The sequence below is a fragment of the Lasioglossum baleicum genome, chromosome 3 (assembly GCF_051020765.1).
Source record: "Lasioglossum baleicum chromosome 3, iyLasBale1, whole genome shotgun sequence".
Taxonomy (NCBI): Eukaryota; Metazoa; Arthropoda; class Insecta; order Hymenoptera; family Halictidae; genus Lasioglossum; species Lasioglossum baleicum.
The window spans coordinates 2,432,193-2,452,086 of NC_134931.1; the positions used below are offsets into that span (position 1 = coordinate 2,432,193).

General features: G+C 42.1%; 1 protein-coding gene across 6 annotated transcripts in view; it reads right to left on the reverse strand.

The window, feature by feature from the left end:
- The window catches only part of Crtc (CREB-regulated transcription coactivator), a 100,640-nt gene that overhangs the window by 21,805 nt on the left and 58,941 nt on the right, over positions 1-19,894 (reverse strand). For 3 of the 6 annotated variants that reach the window (XM_076420006.1, XM_076420008.1, XM_076420010.1), the window contains 4 exons: positions 11,398-11,653; positions 6,553-6,658; positions 5,545-5,695; positions 442-540 (listed from right to left, as the gene is read on the reverse strand). In XM_076420006.1, the coding sequence (XP_076276121.1) occupies positions 442-540; positions 5,545-5,695; positions 6,553-6,658; positions 11,398-11,653 (612 nt within the window). The remainder of the gene's footprint in view (positions 1-441; positions 541-5,544; positions 5,696-6,552; positions 6,659-11,397; positions 11,654-19,894) is intronic. The other 3 variants (XM_076420009.1, XM_076420007.1, XM_076420011.1) reach the window with 1 other exon arrangement.

Below are 19,894 nucleotides of genomic sequence, written 5' to 3' on the forward strand. Positions count from 1 at the left end.
TACGAGCGAATCAGCGCGATCGAGCCTAGAGGAATCGTTCGAGATCCTCTACGATCTCTGGACTCGATCGCGCTCGTTTCTAATCTGGAAGTAGCCGACCGAACGTTGTCCCTTAAGGAATTTCTTTTCTGAATAATTTTATAAGCGCGAAAATAATACAATAGTGTCTACTAATTTTGATCGTCCTGATAAAAATCATTTTATATTTGGTATCATTTATTCTGGGAGATGAGCTCTGCTCTGATGACTTTGGACAGTGTCCTCACGAGTAAATGTCAAGATCAAGGTCGTCGGAGCTAACTCCCCTAAGCTTCCGCTTTGGAATTTGAAGGGATATTCGCCTCCTTCGAACAACGGATTGTCGGCTACCTCGCGGGTGCATCAGCATTCTCTAACAATGCATAAACCCAACACTAGTACCGGGATCGCAAGGATATTTACGTGGGCGCTGGTCGGATTTTGATCCTGTGAAAAGGATAGCCTACCAGCTTGAGCCAAGCTGGTCGGCGACAGGTTTGTGGGACTGCTCGTTTGAGGGCTCTGGAATATACCAGCAGTACGACCATTTCAAAAAACCGGGGATCGAAAGTATTATCGAGAGCGTGTGTGTTTGACTAGGTTCTATTCGAAACATGGACCGTGAAACTTTTTTGGCAAAACTTGTTTCGAGAAACAATTTATCCCCGTGGACACTTTTCACGGTGCAAAATGTCCTTGTTTCATAAGAACGTTTTCTAACCTTCTCTCTGTGTATGCATTTGCACCACGGGCTGACAAAAGCGGAAATAAAAGAAACTTTTCAAAAATTGTCTAGGAAGTATTGTATACTTATCTTGTAAAAATCAATAAAATTTCACAAATACTTATGCAGACAAATTTTTCATGCATTTTGCTCCAAAAATGTATGGGGTCCAATTACCCCACTATAAACGGTTAACCCTCATACGTTCCTCAGGGTGAAAATTCATGAATCTTTCATACTGTAAAAATAATTCATTTCTTTCTGTTTGTGTTGCGAGATGTATGTACTTGTTTAAAGTGTGACGCTATAAACGAAACATAACTCGTTATTTCCTGTATTTTTTCGTTATTATTTCCAAGAATCCACTAAGTTTTACTACATTTATGATGAGGTAGTATGACCTTTTTTATGTTTCTTGCTATCTCTTCTTGGTGCAATGTACATAGTAGCTCAATGTTTCAAAAGAAGGACATTTGAGCTGTGAATATTTATAAACTTAGTCGCTATTCAAACCTCAATCAGAAAGTTTCTGATGTTTTGTCATATCTTCTTAGTGATAGTACATAATATTACAGCAAGTCTCTAAAAGTATCTTTTTAAGGATCTTTGAAACAATTCTGTACTGTACACAAAGTGTAGTTACAAATTTTTCTTGAAACTTGATAATGAAAATTGCGGGAATATCAAGCGATTAGGACGACCTACGCGATTTTCGTCAACTGTAAAACGTGCAGTTTTAAGGGAGCTATCAAAAAGTGGAACTTCTTCATCGAAAATTGTGAGTCGATTTAACTTGAACTGTGATTCCAGTCTTGTAAGAAAGTGGGTTGCACATTCTGGAAGGTTTAAATATCAGAAATGTTTGCGAAAGCCGACATTACAAATGCGTCATATTGACACTAAGACTAATAAAAAAATAGCATGTGGAGGCATGTGATCTGGAGCGATGAAAAAAAGTTTAATCTTGATGGGCCTGATGGGTTCAATTATTATTGGCACGATTTGAGGAAGGAAAGAAAGATCATGTCGCGAAGAGCTCAGGGAGGTGGATCGGTCATGGTCTGGGCTGCCTTTAAAAACAATTTTATAAGTGAAATAGCTTTTGTAAACGGTAGAATGAATGTTGCTAGTTATCAACAGATGTTACACGACTATTCATTGCCTTTTGTAACATTAACAGAAGACGATAAAACGATTTTCCAGCAGGATAATGCTCCCATTCAAACAGCATTCTCTACAAAAAAGTGGTTTCAAGAGTTCGGGATCGAGCTATTACCATGGCCAGCACTGAGCCCTGATTTGAACCCCATCGAAAACCTATGGGGTATCCTTGCGAGGAAAGTTTATGATCAGGAGAAGCCACCAATAGAAAGTACAAGTCGATCTTAAAAAAAGAATAAAATCTGCTTGGGCAGATATTCCAAATGACATGTTAAATAAGCTATTTAGTAGTGTTCCTGACCGGCTCTTACATGTAATAAAAACTAAAGGGAAATGTACTAAATACTAAATGAAAGATATTAAAATTAATAATGACTCTATACTTGTCCACAGCTTAAACCACAATTTTAAGAACAGATGCCATTTTTTCCAGATTTCTGAGGAACAGAACTATTATTTTTTGTTTGCCCACTTTTGGTCTGAATTAGAATATAAAAATGCATGAACGGTTTCGTCAATTTTTGTTTCAGTACTATGAAAAACATGAAAATATGGTTAAGTTTATATTCACAGCACTGTATGTGCTTTGTTCTATACTGCATTTATTGGAATGCCTCAATCTTTTGGTGGAAATCTATTCTACAGTGTTAATCTTGTTATGAAATATATGTTTTCCGCGCATTATATAAATATGTCAGGTACATGCGACCTCTGAATGGATAGTTTAACGAGTACCATCGGTGGTGCACGTGGCACGGAACGTGTTAACATTAGTAAACAGTACACACAGAGAAGGTTAAACAAGTTCCCGACGGATAAGATACCTGAAAAATTCCGTGGGAACCGATGGCTTCTCGAGCAAAATATACAAAGGCAAGTTCGAACGGAATTTTTCTCATGGAAATAAAAGATGATTTATTTCGATCTCTGCAAAAATGATCGCTCGATGGCCGAGCGACAAGTAAGTACCTACCATAAGGCTTCTGTGCTACGCGTTTACGTGAACAGGTACCTGTACTCGCGTGCACAGGTGGCCAAAGACACAAGATCGACAGAGAACGAAACAGTAAGAGAGAAAAGGTACTGAATGATCGTTGGAACGAGAAAAAAGTGTACACAGAAACACGCGCTGTCAATAGTACGCACGCGATCGCGATCTTGATCGCTGTTGATATCGACACGCGCAGAAATCGCATATTTTCACGCGTGCCGAGGACAGTTCGTGACGCGATGTCGTTCACCGATCTGCCGTGACTCAGCCGTATCGTCCCACAAGGAAAATATCAATTTCAAGTTCGTTTCTCGACCGTCCACCTGTTCCTCGTTCCGTCTAGAGTCGCTAATCGAAGATACTGTCAAAGTCTATCGGCAATTTACTCTGTCACCGCGGGGAAATCGCTGTCTCGAGAATATCGGAAAATTCAAAGAAGAATGCAGATGTAATATTGTTAACAGAAAACAGTTTTACTCCTGTTTCTTGCAATCGATGCAGATGAATGTTGCATAATTACTTCATTGATTTAAGGGGACCAAGTTAATTTAACCCTTAGCAGTCGAGGGGTGATTCTTAGAATAATTAAATATGTTGGTATCTAATCAATTACTACGCACGTCGGACGAAATGTTTAATTTTCAAGTTAAAATAGTTCCGACTGCAAAGGGTGTACTCATAAACATAATCGTTCATCTTGAATTTCTATTAAAATAGTTAAAAGATCAAATACTATTGAATAGAAATTAGATGAGTTAAATCAATAAATTATTCTTAACCCTAAATTAACCTTAAATTTTAAAGGGAAATTGCTGAACCATTATTCAGAATATTGTTTACATTATTAAATATGTTGGTACCCAACAGAGTTGGGCAAAAATTTTTATTTCAATAAAATTTTAGCCCACCCCTGGCATCTAATTACTACACATTTAAGTATTGTATGAGCTATTATACAATTTCATATCCACAAAATGAAAAATATTAAATACAATGGAATTATTCTAGGTCGTAAGAAATGTTCAATTTTCAAGTTAAAATAGCTCCGACCGCAAAGGGTTTAAGAGACAAGACGGGGATTGAATAAACCCGTTAGGACGTACAAGCTGAAATCCTGTGGCTCTCGAGATTCCAGATTGGCAGCACGTATGAAAACAGTTTACGAAAGCAATGACTCACGTCCGAGGTACAGTATAGCAAGTAAAAAAGGAGTATCGATCCAGTTTCTGTACTTTCGAATATCCCGGAGTTTCCTATGAATCATCGATCGGCCAGCCTCCGCGAGCACTGCGAAATATGTACTAATTCCGCCCCGAGTACAGAAATTTCCCCGCGTGCGTGCGAACGAATTAAAAGGGAAACGCGAGTGTTAGAAGAGCGAGAATGAGTCGTTGAGAAACGTGCAGCCTCGGAAGAATGCATACTGTAGGTTGGTGCGTGTGGAATGTCCGAACTTGGAGAAAGAGAGAGAAGCGCTGTACATCTTCGAATATTTAAATTTCCTCTTTATTCCTGTGCATTTTCGAAAATTTAAATCTCCTATTTTATTCTGTACATCTTCGAAAATAAAATCGCATACGAATCTGAAGCTTGAAGTTAGCTAGAATGCATAAACAATTCGGCAAGGAGACTTCAAGTTTAGACATTGCGCACGCAGCAACGTAAAGCAACGTGCACACTGAAGAATCGTCGAGCAACTTTTTCTTGTCTTCTTCTTTTTCAAAGAGTCTTGTTGTAGAAAACGTATGCGCTTTATTAATACTACTAAAAATTACAAGATTCATTTTATTTAGACTTTAACTACTAAAGATATCCATAGGGTAAAGTGCTCAAATATGAAGCACTTTTTGTTGATGTCATTTTTTGATTATTTTAGAATACTCTTTTTCGTTCAAAAAATGACCAGTTGTAGATGCATTTCCTCTCTATAAGATTGTGGAGTCAAGTTTGTTCAAAAATTAATACAGCTTGGGAAAAATATTTTTTTTGTGGTGTGTCATTTGCAGGTTCCAGCGAAAGGGGTTCTTATCAATATCAATATATAGCTATACCCATATTAGGGAACTCTTGGTAGTGCCATATTGGGAACTCCACGTGGACTGATAATACTAGCTACTGACAAAGAGAAAATGAATTTCAGCCCAAACCAACAGTTGGCAAACATTAACAAAAATAAACTGGAACTACAGATATGTTCAAACATTTCAAAATCACTTACCTTCCTCGAAAAACATACAATCGAAAATCTAATCACAAAAATATTCAACACGTGGAGACACACAAATGGCGGAGGATCGATACTAAAATCTATAAATATGGTGCGATTGCACTGCACACTGTTGGGTAAACATGGTAAACTATTGTTTGAAGATTTTCTCACTAGAGTGCGACTTCTCCTTTACAAGATACAAAGTAGTACCATAATAGGCAACTATACCATATTTGGGCACTTTACCCTACAATCATTTCTTATGCAATCATTGTTATTAGAACCGGTCATTTTGACCGGCGGTGGCGGTGGTAGATTTGGTGTTAATAATAGAGTTGCTCGATGTTAATTTCAGTGTGGACATAGCTTAACATTCTAGAATGTCGAGAGACGAGAAAGAGAGGAAAGGAAGGGGATCGAGGCATAATTGGTCGGACTTACGTTGCTGAACGGTGTACTGCTCGAGTGATCCTCCTGGTCCAACGGGGTGTGAATAGGCGACGGGAAATGGACGTTGCTTAGATCCGGCAACGATCCTGTGTTGTTTCCTATGGGGATTTGCTGTCCAGGTGGTTGGGAGCTCGGGTATATGCTGCAGGCAAAAGAGGAAATCAATCTGAAACTGAAATCACTGGAAAAACCGCGACGAAGCGACTGCAGACGATGCGCCCAGAAGTGTCTCGCCTTTTAACGCTGAATTTAACCTTCAAATGTGAACACTACTGGACAGTTTAAACCCAGAACTAATACCTTGATAAATGACCCGTTAGTACCGCCATCAAATATACAGGGTGTCCCAAAATTCCTTCAACAGCCGGAAATGGGAGGTTCCTGAGACCATTTGAAGCAACATTTTCCTTTGCAAAAATGTTATCCGTGGCTTTGTTTAGGAGTTATTAACGAAAAACACTGACCAATCAGAGCGCGACCTAGACGCGAGTTGGCACAGTCGGCCCGGCGCGCCAAATGTCTATTGGCTGACTGTGCCAACTCGCGTCTAGGTCGCGCTCTGATTGGTCAGTGTTTTTCGTTAATAACTCCTAAACAAAGCTGCGGATAACATTTTTACAAAGGAAAATGTTGCTTCAAATGGTCTCAGGAACCTCCCATTTCCAGCTGTTGAAGGAATTTTGGGACACCCTGTAGATTGTTGAAGGATATAGAATTGTTTAACGCTGATCGTGGACAAAATCGATGGTTAAAATTTGAGACCGGACGGTGCCCATTCAAAATTATATAAACTCCGCGCGCAGCGTTAGTATATGTACATAATAGGAGACGGATACAATGAGACTAGTACAATAGTCGCACCGCGCATAAACAATGCATACACCGGGTCCACGACAATAGAGGAGAGAAACAGTCAACGTCAGTCGATTACATTTACGAAATGTAAGACATTATAAGAAACGTCGGCACCCTTAAAAAATCATTTCAAATTAGACTCACTTGATCCCGGGGACTCTGGGCATTTCGCAGGACGATCTCGGCCGTTCGATGAAGCCGTGGTGCAGATCCCGGTTGTCGCTCCCGGATCCGCTCATGGTGTGCTGATCTGTATGGCAAATGAAGCAATAAAAAACACCGTGAAAGCGAGACCGCGCAAAAACGCGTCACTTAGAAAGTCGGCGCTTGTCTGATCATACTGGCTCATTCTACTTGCTTCGGCCGGAAAATTGTAGCGACAGATCGTTTCGAAATAAGAATTAACTGTTTCAGGTTCTGGCTACTCATTTTTATTAATTGACAAGAAATGGTTTCCATATATCGTGGCTCTGACAATTTGTGTGATTCTGACAAAGTGACGATGATAAGCAACAGTCTGCTTTTATCGGCGAGCCGACACTGCTTAATGTTAACTCGTTTTTACGCGAAGCGAGAGAGGAAGCTCGATGGAACAGGATGCGCAGCAAAGCACGAGCTGTCCCGTTTAATTGTTGCAGAGCACCGAATTGTTTCCAAGCATTTTGTCCGGTCGAAATAACAGCGATCCGAGAGGGTTTCAATTTCACCGTGTCCCGTGGCAGCAGCCGCACGCTCCCGGACACGCAATTTACCTCGACGTCGCGCATACATATAATCCAAGTCGGGGCGTCTGATTTCGCGGGAGTAACGCAACACCATGTAATGCTACTTGGTTACGTCGCTGCGGGTATAACGTTTCAATTCGGATCCCCTCGTGTCGTCGGCCGGTGCCCAGATTAAGAGGGAATCATCGAAGGCGCGAGCGTTATATCCCGAGCGACCGGAATCGGAAAACCCGCCGAGCCGGGGTCGACGACCCGTTTCGAGCCCGTGCATCTTTGCGCAATTGCCCCGAATGCTCCGAAACTCGCTCGTCCAATCAATTACACCACCAATTTCGCATTTCACTTGACGAAATATTTTCAAGAATTTTGTACGACTATTTCCAGGATTTTCGTGAACAAAAAGCGACATTTCGGCGATGAAGGTTCCCAGCGGTGCAACTTTGGTTCACGATTAACAGGCGAGAGGAGCAAACGCTGCTCTCGAGGCTTAAAAGGCTTCGTCTACACCGAAACTCGACGTTCGCTACTTCGCTGTGCAACGAGGTAACGAGGTAACGAGGTAATGTGATAACGAGGGAATTCCTGAGACGAGCGAACCTCCGCGGAATCGGCTCGGGATCAGATTCGCATCCCTCTGCACCCGTAATTCCCGAAATCTTGGCCGGATGTGAAAGTTTCGATCGAAACGACAGATAATCTTCCGCGAGTGTTACGATTCCTCCGTAGATAGAGGTAAAACGACCAGCCACTGTTATTTAGTCCCTCCATCAGTTTCGTAAAAGAGTAGAAAATATTTCTAACATATTTGGAGAGGGGCTCTAACAGGCCTCCTCCGGGAATGATAGAACGAATTAACCCTTGTGTAATCAACCAAAATATATAAATTACTTAAAACCTTTCTGTGTTTAACATGTTTGCACAAATTCTCATTATAATACTATAAATTAATCATTTTGCGAGTAAAGAATGGACATTCAGAGAAATTTTGTAATACTTTCTAGAGGAACATTAACAAATTGTTGAAAGAAATACAGTAAATGGGTATCCGGTTGATTACTCAAGGGTTTAAAAAAGCGTTTAGCGAGAGCGTCGGGAACGGTGTGAATGTTTCTAAACGATGATTTTTTCCCGGAGCGACGCGCGCGAACGGATTTAATGGTCGCGAGATAACGTTCGAGATTAGCCGTCCAATTTTATTTGCAACAGCATTAACCTCCATCTTCGAGGTCGGGGAACGCCGACGAGCAATTTCGGTGGGAAAAAATTACGAACATCGAGGCAGTTCCCCGATTAAAGCGCGAGAGACCGAAACACTCGGGACAAGTTGAGAAATTGATTATTTATCTACTTCTCGTCGCGGAGAGCGAATGCGACGACGCGACACCGCAAGAGTTGAATCGCGACAGATGGTGGATCGAGTGTCCGACAGATTGACCGTTTGTGGCTCGTAGACGACGTCGACGACGACGACACGAGATTCTCGGTCGCGATGAAGACGACATTTCCCGATGTTGTCCCAGTCGTCGTGGAATTAACAAGCGGTCGTCTGATTGCATATTTTATTACTAGCGACGCACATTTTTAAACGGCCGACACGCTCGTTAGAATAAACTGTCCGCTGGAGAAAGATTGATTCGAGGAATCCTACGGACTAACGCGATATATTCGCGTCGACAGATTCCCCGCGGAATGATCATTGCTGCGTCTTAGGTATTTTTAACGATGGTATGTTCGGACGCATCAGACTTTTGTGCACACAGTCGACTTCTGATGGTTTGTCAATATTTAAAGTGGGCGGGAACACGGTTTGCCCCGTGGAGCAATCCCCACGCCCCTCTGGACACATTTGATAAAGACAGCAACAAGCCACGCCTCTCAGAGTACTTTAGAAGGGGGGGAATAACGAAGCCCCGCCTCATAGAGACACTTTACATAGGAAGAGCACAGAAGCTACACCCCCTGGGGCATTTGACATGTAATGTGCAATAAAATCGTACTCCCGGAGACAATGCAGAGTGCTCCCAAGGCAAAGAGCTCGTCCGAACCATGCTGATCTCAGAGAATTTTCAAAGAAACGTCAGAAAGAATTGTACAAGCTATGGAAGCTGGATGCAACCCAAAAAGAAGACAACAAATACTTGAACATGGTTGGAAGAATTTTAAACGAGACACAGCAGGCAGTGGGTAGATCCGTTTAGACTTAATTAGCGGCGATGAGTTACGTCCTTATTTCCATAGACGTGACTTATTTCGTGCGACCCGTCGAATAGTGGAGGCTGCGTCTGCATCCACTTCCCACGGAGGGTTAAATGATCGACCGAACAATCTGCTTGAAATTGCCATCGACGCGACCAGCTAGATTTTTCGAATTAAAAATTCCACCGTGCAACGTGTTTCACGCGTTTGCATTCCGAACGCTTTTGTCGGTGGTAATTGAGTTTCCGAAGTTCGTCCGCGGTCGCTCAAGTTGAATTGGTTAATCCATGTTTTCTTTACGTCGCAATGTGATTCCGAAGTTTTGGCCGACGCGCGGCGTATGTAGTTGTTCAACAGCCGGCAGTCACACGTAACGATTACACGCGAGAAAGTCGAGCGAACTTTCGTCCTTGCGAGTAGACATTCCTTTTCTGGGTCCGCGGAGAAGACAACAATCAAGGGATGCTTGTTCTCGTTCAGATAGGCTTCGATGTAACTACGATCAATTACCTGAGGCAAGGAGTTCCACCATGTGGCTCGCGAGCCATACGCAGCTCCTTCCCCGCTTAGGTATTTCCCCCACTCTCAGACTTCATCATTGCTTTGGAACAGAGCCGGGCAACTGGCGGCCGCACACCACTTCTTTCCCTACTTCTCAGTGCCTACCGACGACTCCCACCATCCCGACTTATGAAAGGAACAGTGTGCGGCCCGCTTATCTCTGGAGATAAAGCCAAGCTAGAAGTGAAACGTGGGAGAACCGGTAAACCCTGGGGGGGGGGGTCGCACAGCGACGGCGCTGCGGGGAAGAACGCTATTTTCGTGTCGCTACTGCCGCCCACTAACTCTACGACTGTACATGATAGTGGGGAGAAGTGTGACTAATAGTGGGGACTTCGCAGTTCTCAGAGGAGAACAAGTTGGAACCAGTGTCGCCAGTTAAGCTCCAAAGGAGTTCACACATTCTCCTCCTTTTCCCCTTCCACTATCTCATTCCAGCACCATGCGCACACTCCAACGTCCCCCACTAAGATCGTAGACCACGGTGCCCGTGCCGTAGACTGGACTGGTCATCAGAGAGGGGGTACTTGAGTCCCCTCGATTTTCTCAGACTGGCGACACTGGTTGGAACTCCCTGACCTGATCTGCCAATTCTGTGGTTCTAAGGAAGAACGCCGCATGCCGCATACTTTCATTTTCGAGATATTGCCGTTTAAAGTTTTGATTACTAATTCTTTGACAGAGAACATTGGTTAGATTGCATTATTTTCTGAGCCTTCCGAATTTGTTTTCATGGCATTTTTCTGGTAAATACGTAAATCCTATACCCTAAAGCTCAATTAATGGGTAAACTCAAATTTTTGTTCTCCCTTACAACCACAGAATTGTGCCCATAATTATGAAAGTGGTCAAAGTCATATATTTCTTGTTTCAAAATATTGAAGGGAATAGGATATTAACACTAACAAGGGAAGGACCCCAAGTGTCCGACTTCGATTAATTTTTTGTGAGATGATGGTATATGGATCCCTGATTATGTATGCAAAACATTAGGTGTAGTTACTCAACAGTTTTAAAGATATGAACAATATTAAAGTTTCATACCTGTGAAACTTCGAACTACAGCTCAAATCATGGTAGTATATCAACAAGGTATGAAACTTTAATTGTTTATATCTTTAAAACTATTGAGTAACTACACCTAATATTTTGCATACATGATTAGGGATCAAAATCAAAGTCGGACACTTGGGGACCTTCCCTTGTAAATGAATACCACGTAAATATTGACAAAAGGGGACGATGACTTTCATCTTCACATAAGTTGTCAAGTTCATTGTCAATATTTACCGAATTCTGTATTGAAATAACACGCACTGACTAACATTTTTGACAATATCCTAAAAATTACATTGACTTAATGTAGTTTAAAATAATGTGACGTGAAATAACGAAATAACTGATGAACTAATTTGTTTTAAATTTCGACTTAGGCCACTTTCATAATTCACTCCATAATTTCGTTGGTTCCTACTCGATCGAAGAGGTCCAGGCGATTTTTAATTACCTCGTCGATGGGGAATGGTGTTGGCCGACTGGCAGGCTTCGTTCGCGCTCTGATGCAAAGCCGAGTCCGAGTTTGTTCTCCTCCAGGTATCCGGCGGAGGTGGAGACAGGTAAGGTACGCCACTGTATGGCGAGGTGTCGTGCCTCTTCTCCATCGGTCGTGCCCGCATCGGTCCAACCCCCCTGTTCTTGCTCCTGTCGTTGTCACGGTACACCATGGAATTGTGCTGCATCTCCTCCAGGTTACTCAGCGCCGTCTGTAATTAACCATCACCACCAATTAACCCCGGCCACTCGTTTCACGCGGTTTTCTGCGCTACTGTGCACATGCTAGATCATGTTTCTTGCGGTTCGAAACCAATGAAACATTTTTCGCTGCGAACACAGAATATTCAACGTGTTTCTATCGGTTTTGCATTCTGCGCATTGTCCAGGGTTGACTATAACAAGTAGACTGCTGATCTTTATGCAAAATAGATATTTTCACATAAATACATAAAGATCCGCGATCTAATTGTTCGGGTTGATGAAAGAAATTAACCCTTGTTAAACATAGGAATAAAATTGTAACGGTGTTGTTTATGCTACCGTTTGCGAACAGACTTCAAGAAAATACTGCCAACGGACCGGTTAAGGGTTAATTTCTATTAGCCCTCGTTCTCTTCGAGCTCCCAGGCATGCGATAAATTCGCTAATCTCTAACAAGCTGCTACACAGCGGCAAATAAAACAATAGATCCTCGGAGCAACAAAGGCGCCTCCTCGGGGAACTACCGAATCAATTAACACCAACCGTACCGAGTACAAAATATATCGAATTATATATTGTTTTATAAAAATAAGAAGGCTGAATTTATTTAGATGTTTCACAATTTTTATAATAACATTATACGTGCTCGAATAGAGAAATTTATTGAATAATTTCTAATGTGGAAGCATCTTTACAATTTCAATAATTATCACGGTACGGTTAGTGTTAATCTACTCGTACAGCGTTTAAAATATAAAAGAAGAACGAGGCGGATTTAAAAGATCGTGCATCTTGTCGTTCTCGGAGGGTGTTACGCTTTGAAACGAAGAAGTCGAAGGAAGCGGGTGGGTCAGAGCCGACCCGGAACAGTAGGGTCTAAGCTCGGGATCGACCCCGTTCGACCAGAAGTTTATCGACGGCCGAATAAATCCACTTAGCCTGCGGGGATCGATAATGGGGAGGCGGTACAGATACGGTGGCGCGCGCGTTTAAACTGAATCCGTCGGCAAACAAAGTTGGTAATCCGCGTGGGATAATCAAGATGTATTCAGGGAGAGCCGAGGGAAAAATCAGGCCGCGGCGAAATGAAATCGAAGTAAATTACATTCCGTTTCCCAGACACTCGAGAGTTCGTTCGCCGGAGCTAGGAGGATTCACCCTTCGACCCCTTGCCGTGTCCTCCTCCGGACTTCGGGCCGGATCGAAGCGAAATAATTCACTTCTATCTTCATCCTGGCCTGGCTTGCACCCCGACAACCCCGTCTGCCACTCCACGGAGGAGGAGAGAGAGGCAGATCGTCCTAGAATTTTCTCGTTTCATGAATCTCGCCTCCATAAAACGTCTCATCCGTTTTACGAGCGGCCGAGCACCGACTGCCGCCTCTCACCGACACAGAGAAACCCCCGACTCGACGCTGAACCCACCACGGTCAAACGACCGGTTTTTTTATTTTACAATTGTTACAATTGCGCAGGGACACTTCCCTCGGAAATGGTCGAGTCAATTTCAATCGGCGCGGTGCAACGTCTAAATAAATTCGGCCTTCTTTATGTCGGTCGGTTTTAGTGCCCGGCAGCACTAAACTTGTGTACTCATGCAGTCGATCAGAGACTCTGACGAATGTTCTTCTCTGGTCCTCGAAGAAAATGTTGCCGTTCGATAGATGTAAATTTCATTCTTCTTTTACGAAATTATGGATCGCAATAACACCTAAAAATTGTCTGCACTTGTTTCACTGGGTCGAAAGTAATATTGAACGATTGCAACAGTTCGTACGTATATTTCGAAAATAAACATGTAACTTCTACGAAAAAGGAAATCAGATTGCAAAATGTTCGAAGACAATTGTAGAAAATAGTGGCGACTATTATAATTGATCTAATATATATATATATATATATATATATATATATATATATATATATATATATTGATGCTATTCAATTCTCCCAATATTCACTCATTTTTGCCACAAATGCATAAAATCCGCAGCAGCCGCGGAAGTGATTACGTACATACTCCGTGTACAAACTCCCAGAGCGTATTTTTGAATGAATTTCAAGTTTATGAATGAACGACACGCTCGTCGGATCGTGATTAGAGGATTATCAAAGGATTACATTCGTAACCTGTATACATACACAACAACGTTAACAACGATCCGTCCGTCTTGGAACGTAAGCGTAATCAAGAGGTATAATTTGTGAATGAACACCGCGTAATCCTGTCAGGGATATCCAGGATATTTCATAATTCAAATTGCTGGGAAGACTTCCTGTCTCTTGTTTAATATTATGCACGAACTTCACCGGAACTAACGTCATCGTGCGGAACGTATCCGTTGACGACCTAGATCTTGACTTGTTAGACTCTCTTAGAGCATTGTTAGCTGCTGAATTTCTTTTTACAGGTCCTACCAGATAGGATTATATTTGTTAATATGTTCTACGTTAATAAGGACACAGTCAATTCAACTGTTGGAACGAGCGATACGTGCATACATACATATGTGTATACTGTATACATGCATAGAGTCGAAGAAGCTCAGAGGTTACGACATGTAATAGATAGACTGCGGATTTTATGCATTTATGACAAAAATAGGTGCACCTGGTGCAAGACAGTGGACGTATTTAAAATATTTTGAAATACATTATTTGCAACTCGTTACAATTCATAAGAAAATAATTAATATCTGCGTAGTTCCTGCATCTAGAAATGAATGCAAATAACTTTTATTTTACGAATTCCAATATTTCTGTATATACACCTAGATGAAAATAAATTTTTATTCGAAAAATGTTTACGTTCCACATTTGATTTTTATTCAAATCGGCCAACTTTCAATAGAATTTTTAAACAGATTATTTTTTCGAAAATTTGGTTAGGGCTCTCGCCTTTGTCTATTTAAAATGAATTTCCTTGCTCGTTAGTATTAGTAGACTGCGGATCTTTCTGCAATTATGGCTTTTGAAAATTTGCAAAAAATGTTAGGATATCAAATATGACAGAATTTAGTACGATTTTAATTTATTTCAGATCTAAAAAGGCTACTACCATGGAAAATAAGATTCCATTTTATTCCACTTTCTTAAAATTCGTCTACAAAAATTGAATGATAAAAATTGGAAGAATTTTCAAAATTAATTGATGAATCTTCTCCGCTCTTTATCTCGCGGAGCTAATCAATTCAGCAAATGAGCATGTGAATCGGCGGGTCTCGTTCGGGCAACGTCCCTTGCAGCGCGGAAAAAATTGGAGAATGGCAAAAACCGCGGATGATTGACAATGAGGGCGTGTTAGGCGAAATAATTTGACGTTTCTTCGCGGGGCTGGGCGTCGTAATCGTGGTAATCGCGATTAATGTCACGCTCGGTCGTGGTAATGGTCGTTCCTCATTATCGTGGTCGGCTGTATTAGATAACGCCGCATCGAGCCCGGCTCGGATGAGAGGATCCCATAAACACGCGGCTGCCTCCAATTTTCGGTCGTGACAAGAGAGAGGAGGCCAGAGAGAGAGAGAGAGAGAGAGAAGGAGAAGTAGCGGCGCGCGCGTTTCGAATACGAGAGCCGAGAGAGAGAGAGAGAGAGAGAGACGCCGCGCAATCGATGACGATACTATAATTAAAATATCCTTCGACGTTTCGCTCGGGAACAAGGCGGCCGCGGAGGAGCGTCTCCTCTCTCAACAAGAGAAGAAGAGAGAGAGCGAGAGAGAGAGAGAGAGAGAGAGAGAGAGAGGAGACACGATTTATAGTGCAACAAGATAAAAACGAAGCGGCCGTGAACGTGTACGTGGAATCGCCGCGAGCGTCGCTTCTAATAGCCGCTGCTCGCACGCGGACGTTTATTCCCGGCCCGCGGGTTCAACTTTGGCCCACGATCGCACCTGACCCTAATTTTGTCCTTTGCACTCCTGCTTACCGCCGCAATAATTCGGGACGCGATTCCAGCCGTGCGAAATTATTTTCGGCGCTGCTAGACTGCACGTCTTCACGCGAAGTGGAAATGTTCGGCACCCGATACGAGCAGCTGTGACATAGAGAATGTCGTCTATTAATAATTTCAGAAACGGTTCTATCAAATCCGTCTAGTCTGCATTTAATCCTGTACGTATTCATAAAGTGTTCGTTTACTTGTTGTGTTCGATGCGGCGATGACCAATCTGCGTTTTCAAATGAACATCTTCCGAGAAGATACAAAGAAGCTGATTAATATTCATTAGCCTTCGAGTTTGTGGAAACTGTGGTGTCTCGTAAACTTTTCGCGCTTTGTAGACTAACATTATACCCGAGATAGAAAAACTTTTAAATAATTTATCGAAGCATGAGCTGTTTATTAAAAGCTCTCGGTACTCTACCCACCTGCTTGCATTCTGATACAATGAATAAATCAATCCAAAAGTTAATTTCTAAATCCAGACAACTAATTGCGTCTCTCATTCTTGAAAATCGTTCCCAACAACGTTTCAGCATAATTGTTTTCCGGGGGAATGAACCGAGCCGCGAGAGCAAGGGTTGTCGGTCCCAGAAAAAGCAGTTCAGCAGTAACTAGTTAGGAATTAGATCGCGGTGCATTGGATACCGGAAGCTCGGGGTCGCGCGAGCGCGCGCGCTCACGATTGAATAACCGCGAGTCATCGGCCGATGGGCGCCGTTTGCAAGCGTGCGCCCGCTCGCACGAGATAAACAGCAGGAACGAGAGGAGGAGAGAAGAGAGAGAGAGAGAGAGAGAGAGAGAGAGAGAGAGAGAAAGAGAGGTTCGTGATCTGTTATCAATGAAAATCGTCGGACGTCGAGGAAGTTCGGAAGCTTCCGAGACAAGCGCGCCGTCGCGTCGCGTCGTTCCGAACGAGACAAGAGCGACGCGTTTATTAATTATAACACCGAACGGAGCCGCGGCGCAAGGTTCAAGGAAAACCACATTCCCCGAGCGATGCGATCCTATTTGTAAACGACAAGCAGAGGATCGTGTGCAAGCCTGTCTGTCCAGGAAACTCGTGGAGACTAGATTTATCGGACGCCGGAGATACCGCGATTTTTTGGAAACGATTGCGGAAACATTCTGCGGATTGACTGTCGAGTCTCTGAATCATCGTTGATGATGGTCTATTAATTTTATGGGAGTTGTAAAGAGTAACTTTTAGTTGTATTTTGTTATCTTTGCGCTGTGTTTCCTGAAAATTTTATCAAGATATCTGCAAAATTGACGAAGTTGAGGACTGATATAGACACCTACTGCAACGTTCGTTTTAGAATCGATCGGTAGTAACGGTTCTGTTTTATCGATGATGATGGTGCATTGATTTTATGAAAACTGTAAGCAGTTAACTCGCGCAATTATTTTTGTTCTATTCTGCTATCTTTACGCTATATTTCCTGTAAATTTTATTGAGATATCTGCTAAATTGTCAAAGTTGTGGACTAATATAGACACCTACTGCATCGTTCGTTTTAGAATCGAGCGGCAGTGGAGGCTCTAGTTCGTCGATGATGATGGTGCATTTATTTTATAAAAGCTGTGAGCAGTTAATTTTTGCAATTATTTTTGTTCTATATTCTGCTATCTTTACGCTATATTTCCTGTAAATTTTATTGAGATATCTGCTAAATTGACAAAGTTGTGGACTAATATAGACACCCACTGCAACGTTCGTTTCCTTCAAAATTATTTTTTAGCGATAAAATAAGGCGTTTATTTTTCTCCGGGACTCGCATAAAAAGTAATAGCCGTACATATTACTAAATTGAACAACTCTAAACTCGAGCTCGAGTGTAAAACCCTGTTTCGTAAACGAAAACGATTAGAAAGCAAATGCTCCAACAAGAATCGAACGTCCGCAGCGTCGCTCTAAATTGTTTATAGAGGCCGAACCAAGGAATAACATTATTTACGACAGGCGTCAGCGCGGCCACGAATTCGCCACGTTGCCCAACTGGGATTTCGCATTTCGGACAGCAGTGAACTCGAAGAAATATGCAGAAACTTGAAAGTAACGACCGGACAATAAGACACGGCTGGGGGCCAGACAACGTGCATGCATTCCCCCGCTTTGTATGCAAGCCTCGTGTAACAGGCGAAGTGGAAATCTCGCGAGACGGCGCTGCATCTTTGTGCAAATAAAACGTGCATAAACTCGATCGACGTGATTTGGCAGCGAGTCGTACAATTCCTGCGCCAAGCCAGCGTGTTTCCCAGTTAGTGAGGAAACGCGAGGGGCAGGGACGGACGAGGGGGTGGGAATCGGACGGTCACGCGACTCGATTTTCGGCGCTCGCGAAAACCGAAGCTAAATCACGGCCAAGTCCCCGATGGGTTCAGAGAATACATTACTCTTTTATATTCGTTTTCACCCCGTTTCGTATCGGCCAGCCTGAAAAGCTCTCACCGATTTTCCTTGGACGGAGTTCCCGGAATTTTTGTGATTGGAAAAAAGAAAACATGTGGATCGTCATTGTCGGATGGAGAAAGATATTTCTTCATTATTTATTCTTCTCGAATACCATGTCATTAACGTTTATCGAAGCCAACTCGGTCATGATGTTAAGGGAAATTATTATAGAAATTTATTCTAGATCTGGAGAGTTGAGAACAACGGTCTGTAAAGCGTCAAAGAATTAGAACGGCTCTATTAGGCTGTTCTTCTACGGAATAGTGAACGAAGACTGTGATCCACGACGGCTCCAGTTGATCGACGCAGTCCAGAGGAAGATTCACGGAATTTGAAAAACGTCGGGCGTTCGAGCGGCTCGTCTGCCGAGTCGCGACGATCGGGCTTGCCCGTAGCTTTCCAATTTTAGCATCGCGGGAATTGTATGGCATAACGATATATTTTTAGTCGGTACACAGAGCGGTGCGTACGCGGCTTTAAGTGTCGTCGGCGGTCTCGACCACGCTGTAAACACATGGACGTAACGCGGCGACCGATTCCCAAGCGACACGTGCTCCGAGCAGGTTGTCACTTGCATCGCCTTCTCTCGACGAACAATACTTTTAACGAGCGTTCATTTGCATTCATTTAATCGCACTTCGAAATACGAGGTCTGGGTTAAGCGTGCTGCAAAAATATACAAACACGACGAACGCGGGGAAGTGTCGACCAAACGGTGCATTAAAAGTGGAGCGGGCGAAGGTAAATTAACCCTTTGCACGCAGAACTGTTTTAATTTTCCTCCGACCTAGAATATTTCCATGTTGCATAATATTTTCTTCATTTCCTGTGTAATAGGCTGGCGCCGTTTGCTTAAATGTTTAGTCATTTATTAAATACGAACAATAATGTATTAGGTTGTTGCATACGAAATTTGCATACGAAACGCAATTTTGCACACCCAATGTATTCCATCTAGTAATTTTAAGTTTCTTGATTGCATTACGGTAAAAATAAGATATTATGGACATTCACGTTTTTTTGTAGTTCTTTTTTTACCATCAACGACTAGTACGTTATTGATTAATCACCACATTTTCACCAAAAATCACATAAAAGTTGTTTCTCCAGACTTAAAAAAGAAACACACGTCAGTCGCGTTGGTTAACGTTGAAGTATATAAACTTTATTTAAAAGTCAAATTATACAATAAATATAAAACTGTAAAAGTAACAGGCACGTGGTTGCCTTACAAAAATGACAGGAATGAATTTATTTAGACTTTGCGCGATTCTTATTATAAAACGTGCTCCAATAAAGATATTTATTCAATTATTTCTTACGAAAGCATCTTTATAATTCCATTAATTGTGAAATAAAAAATCTAGAACCGGTGATTCGACCGGTTGTGAAACGTTTAGTGCTAAGGATTAGCTTTGTACCACAAAGTTTTATGTAATAAACCTATACAGGGTGGTCCACGCAATTGTTTCAAGTCATAACTCCGTTATTATTGCATTTACGAAAAAATGCCAAAGGAGAAAGATAAATGGTTCGAAGAGCACTACATCTGTAGGCCTTTAAATTTTTTTTAGATGTAGCAGTGCATGTGCAGTTAACAATTGCATAATTTCTTTAAATAGAAATGCATATTCTTTTTTACACAGATCGATTCTTCTGTTCATTCTACGTAAAAAATGATTAGGGTACCATGGCAAAAAATTATTAGATCTCGAGATATTTTCAAAAAATGTCTTTATGGAAGAAAATGCTCAAACGCTTCTCCATTACATTCTAAACATTTCTTATAACGTTTTTTTATTGTTTGCATAACTGCGTTTATACATCAATACGTTGGCCAGCCCGTTCACCTGATTT